This window comes from Limulus polyphemus, unplaced genomic scaffold, assembly GCF_000517525.1.
Source record: "Limulus polyphemus unplaced genomic scaffold, Limulus_polyphemus-2.1.2 Scaffold8382, whole genome shotgun sequence".
Classification (NCBI taxonomy): domain Eukaryota; kingdom Metazoa; phylum Arthropoda; class Merostomata; order Xiphosura; family Limulidae; genus Limulus; species Limulus polyphemus.
In genome coordinates, this window is record NW_013673992.1 from 15,633 (window position 1) to 23,220 (window position 7,588).

Sequence of the window (7,588 nt, forward strand, 5' to 3'; positions counted from 1 at the left end):
CAACACTACTCCATGAACTTCGAACGTTTTAGGAAACCTTGGAACGTCCTAAACTACCCACAAAACCAGAACACACAGGAGAGACACTAATCACGATTCTTTTATGTACAGATTCAACACTACTCCATGAACTTCGAACGTTTTAGGAAACCTTGGAACGTCCTAAACTACCCACAAAACCAGAACACACAGGAGAGACACTAATCACGATTCTTATATGTACAGATTCAACACTACTCCATGAACTTCGAACGTTTTAGGAAACCTTGGAACGTCCTAAACTACCCACAACACCAGAACACACAGGAGAGACACTAATCACGATTCTTATATGTACAGATTCAACACTACTTCATTTCCATTGTCTCGTGAGAAAGCTTTCGTTCAACGCTTCGAGTTGAATTAGCTTGAACAATAACCTTTACAAAAAGAGGACACTCCCGACTTCACAATTATAGCTTGTTTAATGGTTTGACAACCGAGGGAATAAAAATAACAGAAAATAAGTCACAAGATAAAATAGATATAAACACGAAAATTAAATTAATTTTATTTTAAATCAAGAAAGGCTGAAGCATAGATACATTATAATTACTACTTACTAGCAAGATTACATGATTTTTCTAATTACTCTGACGTCGCTGAAACCGTGTAAATTGGTTTAATTTCTTAACATGTCAAACATCTGGATCGAACAGATATTAGCAAGAATACTGACACACAGCTGTATAAGTGGATGAAATAGAATTGAATAACTGAAATCATCCATTTTAGTAAGGTATAATCCATAATCGAAATCGTATTATGTACACCAAATTATACATAATATTATGTACAGCATTATGTACACCATATTATATACAACATTATGTACAGCATTATGTACACCATATTATATACAACATTATGTACAGCATTATGTACAACATTATGTACACCATATTATATACAACATTATGTACAGCATTATGTACACCATATTATATACAACATTATGTACAGCATTATGTACTATATATTATATACAACATTATGTACAGCATTATGTACACCAAATTATATATAATATTATGTACAGCTTTATGTACACCATATTATATACAACATTATGTACAGGATTATGTACAACATTATGTACACCATATTATATACAACATTATGTACAGCATAATGTACACCATATTATGTACAGCATTATGGACACCATATTATGTACAGCATTATGGACAGCATTATGTACACCATATTATGTACAACATTATGTACACCATATTATGTACAGCATTATGTACACCAAATTATATATAATATTATGTACAGCATTATGTACACCATATTATATACAACATTATGTACAGCATTATGTACAACATTATGTACAGCATTATGTACACCATATTATATACAACATTATGTACAGCATTATGTACACCATATTATGTACAGCATTATGTACACCATATTATGTACAGCATTATGTTCACAATATTATATACAACATTATGTTCACCATATTATATACAACATTATGTTCACCATATTATATACAACATTATGTACAGCATTATGTACACCATATTTTATACAACCTTATGTACTATATATTATATACAACATTATATACACCATATTATGTATAACATTATGTACACCATATTATATACAACATTATGTACACCATATTATACACAACCTTATGTACTATATATTATATACAACATTATATAGAACATTATGTACACCATATTATGTACAACATTATGTACACCGTATTATATAAAACATTATGTACATATTATATAGAACATTATGTACACCATTATGTACACAATATTTGTATTTTATAAACCCTATTACACAAATACATAGAAATTGAAGTTCAAAGAAGCCGAAATTAAGAACGCAAACACTTGTATCTTGCTAAGAAAATCAACTCATGAGCAATCAATATGAAACAGTTTGTGTCTCCTGATAACGGAAGGATGGATGTAGCTTTTTGTGAGTATAAACTTCATGAAATTGATCTTTTAGACTTATCGAACAAGGTCTCGTAACCGAAACTTGTCAAGTTTAGCAATGCAAATTAATAGGGGAAAATGCCCCCACACGATTCACAAAGAACGTTTCGATAAACCAGAAATTAACAATGTTCACACTCTTCAGTGTTAAGGTAATGTCTTACCTTATTGACTTGATTGACGTTACAAAAAGCACTAATTAGAATTCTGAAGACGCCAGCATGTCCACTCCGGGCTGCTGTATGGAGGGGGGTATCCCCGTACTGTAAACATAAAAGATAATCAAAAGACACTTGAGAGACTGCATATCTAGCTTTAAAATGTGTTCGTTTTATTACAATGTGACAAATAGCACAAATAGAGATTCTGAAAATCACTCTATGCTCCGTATTAGGCTGCCGTACGAAGGGAGTATCTCCGTATTGGAAATATAATAATACTTAGAAAAGAAACATGTGAGAACTTCGAAAATCCATGAAGCTTTACAAAAATATTGATTTAACTTCTACTTAGGATTTATGCAATGTGTTTATTTTTCAACTATAAGGACTGGGACTATACAGTGTAACTCTGTACATCTGCAGGCTTACAGCAATGTTCGTTAAACTCAGATATATCGTAATGATGTTCGAGTCCCGTGAAATCCTGCGTTGTCTGCACACTGTTTGTTAATTTATTTATTTAAATAAATTACGAGTTTTTTTTCTTCCTCCTTTAAACGAGCTTAGATTAAATATTGAAACTAAGTGAATACACTGTATTGTTCTTATCGTATTACAATAAAAGCTAGTTGCAAAGTTACATTAAATATTGAAACTAAGTGAATACACTGTATTGTTCTTATCGTATTACAATAAAAGCTAGTTGCAAAGTTACATTAAATATTGAAACTAAGTGAATACACTGTATTGTTCTTATCGTATTACAATAAAAGCTAGTTGCAAAGTTACTGTGCCATACAACAATCCAATATTTAATTTTCGTGTTATATAGCAATCCAGTTTGTATTGTACATTGTTTGTGTTATATAACAATCCAGTTTGGTATTGTACATTGTTTGTGTTATATAACAATCCAGTTTGGTATTGTACATTGTTAATGTACAATACAAAAGTGGATTGTTATATAACACGGACAATGTGTAATACGAGTCTTTATTGTTATATAACATGAACAATGTTAAGATGTAAATATCTAGATAGTTTTTACAATACAAATTAAAAGCTTATATTCAACGTCTCGTTCTTCAACAAGAGTGAGACATTGTTCCCCTGAGATCAAGTTCGTTTTCTTTAAATAATCAGGTTATTTACTGGTTCTAACGAAGTCGACACCATTTACGATACCCAGAAGGGTTGATCTACAGAAAACAACATTTCATACGACTCCGAAAAAAATGTTAAATTAACAAAAATATTTATTTGATAATTGAAATTACTTTAAAATTATTATTTCAAGCTAAGAAGCAAATAAACACATTAATAACAACCAAATACGTTAACATTTCAAGTATCCCTGTTGGTTTAACGCAGTGTTTCTCAGCCGGATTTGCCAGACGACCCCGCGTCCGGACGTTGGTCGTCACGACCCCTTCCCCCATTATATCTACAAGGAAGAAAAAAAATCTTGATGTTTCTTGGCGCAGTTCATAACAGAGGTAATATGTGCACATCACAGACACCTCGAGGACTTGTGCCCCCCTCCCCCCTGGAGTCCTGCTCGCGACCCACCGTTTGAGAAACACTGTTTTAGAGTTAGTTTGTGTTGTGACAGCATTATAAAATATGCACGTTAAGACCTACGCGTAATTCTCATTTGACGGACAACACGTGTTGGTCTGTGTTCTAGAATGTCTGTTTCCGTCTAACTTACGTTGTTTTTTACATCTGGGTTACAGCCAGCCATCAGTAACACTCTGCACGTTTGGTTGTGGCCATTCTGACAAGCCAGATGCAGAGCAGTGAACCCTCCCTGTATAAAAAAAATAAAATAATAATAAATACTCGAACATATTGTAATCTCATTGTCTTTAAATATTATTCCTTATACTACTTAAATATATTTTTATTTACATATATAATTTTTCCAAAGCTCCTGTATAAAAGAATTGTCGTTGTTTCATTTTTCTGTTTGCTTGTTGAAGGTTCTTTGTGTCATGTGATGACTTCACATTCACCCCAAACAACGAGATACTATGACGTTGTATAGTGGTTAGCGTGCGTGCCTCCAGGTGTAAGGATTGTGTCGTGATTTGTCGCTGAACACGCTCTGCGCAGTCAGCTGTTAGAATGCTACTATTGTGACAGTTCATTTATTAGTAAAAATCTGTACAATAGACTAACTGTTCTGTGCCCACCGCAGGGATGAAACCCTGAACTTTAGCGTTATAAGCTCTAAAGCTTACCGATGAGCCACTGGGAGTTACCATGACAGTGAATCCCCCATTATTTGTCTGAGTGTACTCACATGAGAGGCGGTAAATAGCGGTGGCTGTGCCCTCTCTCTCTGGTCAGCAATTCTAAATAACGGATGACTTTAACGCATAGGGGAACAGTCCGATAACTCAGTAACATGTGTGAACACTCCTTAAATCAATGTGACCTCCCAGACCAACGAGTTGTAGACACATTTTAATCCACTATCAAAATTTACAAAACGTTTCCATAAAATGTACATTACCCTGTTAATTAACAATTTCTTGGAGAATTTACCTTGGTTTCCAATAATCATTTTACGGATCCAGAGGTTTTTACTTCTTGGATGAAACATTATTTTTAGGAGATAGTTAAGTACTCGATACATGAGTTGATGAAAAACAATTAAATTCATGCAATCTCTTTACAGGTACAAGTAATGCTTGAAGTAATCCCACTCCTTTTGAGGAGGGCCTCACACCATCCCGCTAACTTTTAGTAAACTGTAAGCTTATCAGAAGGGAAAGGTTCAATAGATGATATGATGAATATTCACGGCGATAAGGAACTGGGGGCATTTTTTAAATGTCGTGTAAGAGGGAAGCAGGAATGATACAAAGTAGTACAGGGATGGAGGATGGAACAAATGAACCCTCTCGCTATTGACTCATTTGGTATGACCGAGTTCGTAACCAAAAGTAACCATCAGAGTTTCCATACTGTTACGACAGCGGAAGTCACGTGACGCTGGTAGCACGTCATGATATTCTCGAAGGTTCGTGAATGCTCGAGTGTTTGCTAGATGTGCGGTATTATTGTATATAAGTGCGCCAGACGATGAACCGATATAGAATTGCAGACAGGAAGAGATAGAGACGGACAATTGAGTCAAGCGCGGTAGTGACCGTAAGTAATGTGCGTGAATCGTTGTGAATTATAGTGTGTGTTGAAGTTAAAGTGACTGTGGAAATTAAGTGTATTGCAAAGTTGTATTGAGAAAGAATAAACTAGCTTTATTTAAGAAAGGACTTGTGTCGCTAAAGTTTTATCCGAAGAAATTATACGGGAAATTAACAAACGACGAGAAACGTGACAACACTATGACTTATAACATGTTATCGTTTTATTGACCTTTGGACCGCGTCTAACTAATAATACCGCCAGACAAGTTGTAAATCACTAGACGAACGTGCAGCTCACGTTATCGCATTGAATTACATAACGCACGGGCTGCTCGTGAGAATACCTGGTGAGTAATCACTATTATTATTATTTGTGTTACCTAATCTAACCTTACAAGTTTCTGATTTTCACACATTAGTTACTTTTATTGTAATAACTAAATAATACACACGAAAAACAAGATATAGTATTGAGCTTCAAAAAAGTTCACAAACAATCCAGATTTCTCTCTCCTTCCTCTTCTGGAACTGATTAGAAACATATACGTACACTAATATGCAGTCTACTTATAAGTGGAAGACTGCGCTTACGTTGTCTGTTTATGCAGTCTTATCAGGGCGGTTATTTCTCAAGAAATTCGTGAACCGTTCAAAAAGCAGTTATTTTCTGAGTCGTTATTTTCACCTCATATGAAACCTCTTTCCAGAAACTGAAAATAATGCAAATTCCAGCAAAAGAAGAAGTTAACCCTTATCGATACATACAGTGGTGCCCTCTGGCAAAAGACCATGATGGTATTATTGTCTTGTACTTCAATATTACATCTAATGAGGACCGTACACTTTAAATCACTGATAAAGAAATATATGAATTTTAAGAAAAAGAATTGAGAAATTTTGCTATAATACTAAAATTGGCATTATAATTTTAATTATCAATTACTGTCTACTAATCGAACAAAAATATCAATATACCTGTTTCTGTATTTTTACTTTTGGTCTTGGTTCAACAAAAAATTTTGTACGTCATGCCATCTAGTGCTCAAATATGTAAATATAAAATGCCAATTTTACATGTAAATAGGTGTTTAAGTATTTCGTGATGTATAACTACTAAATATTTGAATATAAATATATCTCAGATAATAAAGACTTTTGAACATATTTTATTACAATTTCAACACTATCAGTCAGTATTCTCGTTATAACATATGACGGAATAAAACACATACTGACCTTGTTTTTAATGTATATATTAGCCTTGTGTTTACAAAGTGCTTCAACTGTCTGACTGTATCCTTTCCAAGAGGCTTCATGCAGAGCAGTGTTTCCATGCTTTGAAAATAAAAGAATTGAAAAACGAAATATTTAAACAGCTAGAACAAGAAGAGATGAACTACCATAATATTATTAAAAGAAACTAAATTAGGGAACATTCTATTAATTTATTAGGAATTTTTAACGTTTTCATTTTTGCATTTTATGCTAGTTAAACCTGTATAGTCTGAAGTAACGTAGAATTTTTATTTTTCCTTTAAATTCTAATGTTAATAAACTTTCTCAACATAAGTCTGAAATGTCTAACCGCTAAAACCTTCGGAACTTTGTACATCATAACGTATCTGTTTGGTGTACCAAAACATATCCGTTAGGTGTACCAGGACACATCCGACAAGTGTGCCAGAAATATCATTGGATGTATTAACATATTAGTTTGTTGTATTATAACATATCCGTTAAGTGCATCAGAACATATCTGTTGTATGTACTAGAACATATCCGTTAGGTGTTTCAGAACATATCTGTTGTATGTACTAGAACATATCTGTTGTATGTACTAGAACATATCTGTTGTATGTACTAGAACATATCCGTTAGGTGTATCAGAACATATCCGTTGTATGTACTAGAACATATCCGTTAGGTGTATCAGAACATATCTGTTGTATGTACTAGAACATATCCGTTAGGTGTATCAGAACATATCTGGTTGTATGTACTAGTACATATCCGTTAGGTGTATCAGAACATATCTGTTGTATGTACTAGAACATATCCGTTAGGTGTATTAGAACATATCTGTTGTATGTACTAGAACATATCCGTTAGGTGTAACAGAACATATCTGTTGTATGTACTAGAACATATCCGTTAGGTGTATCAGAACATATCTGTTGTATGTACTAGAACATATCCGTTAGGTGTATCAGAACATATCCGTTAGGTGTATCAGAACATATCTGTTGTATGTGCT

At 33.6% G+C, this 7,588-nt stretch overlaps 1 protein-coding gene across 1 annotated transcript in view; it reads right to left on the minus strand.

Annotated features, from left to right (window-relative positions):
• Window positions 1-7,588, minus strand: part of LOC111083157 — a 17,015-nt gene that overhangs the window by 7,717 nt on the left and 1,710 nt on the right. Inside the window, exons 2-4 of the mRNA XM_022379454.1 lie at window positions 6,571-6,669; window positions 3,891-3,989; window positions 2,183-2,281 (exon numbers count right to left, since the gene is read on the minus strand). Of these exons, the coding sequence (XP_022235162.1) occupies window positions 2,183-2,281; window positions 3,891-3,923 (132 nt within the window). The 5' untranslated portion in view covers window positions 3,924-3,989; window positions 6,571-6,669. The remainder of the gene's footprint in view (window positions 1-2,182; window positions 2,282-3,890; window positions 3,990-6,570; window positions 6,670-7,588) is intronic.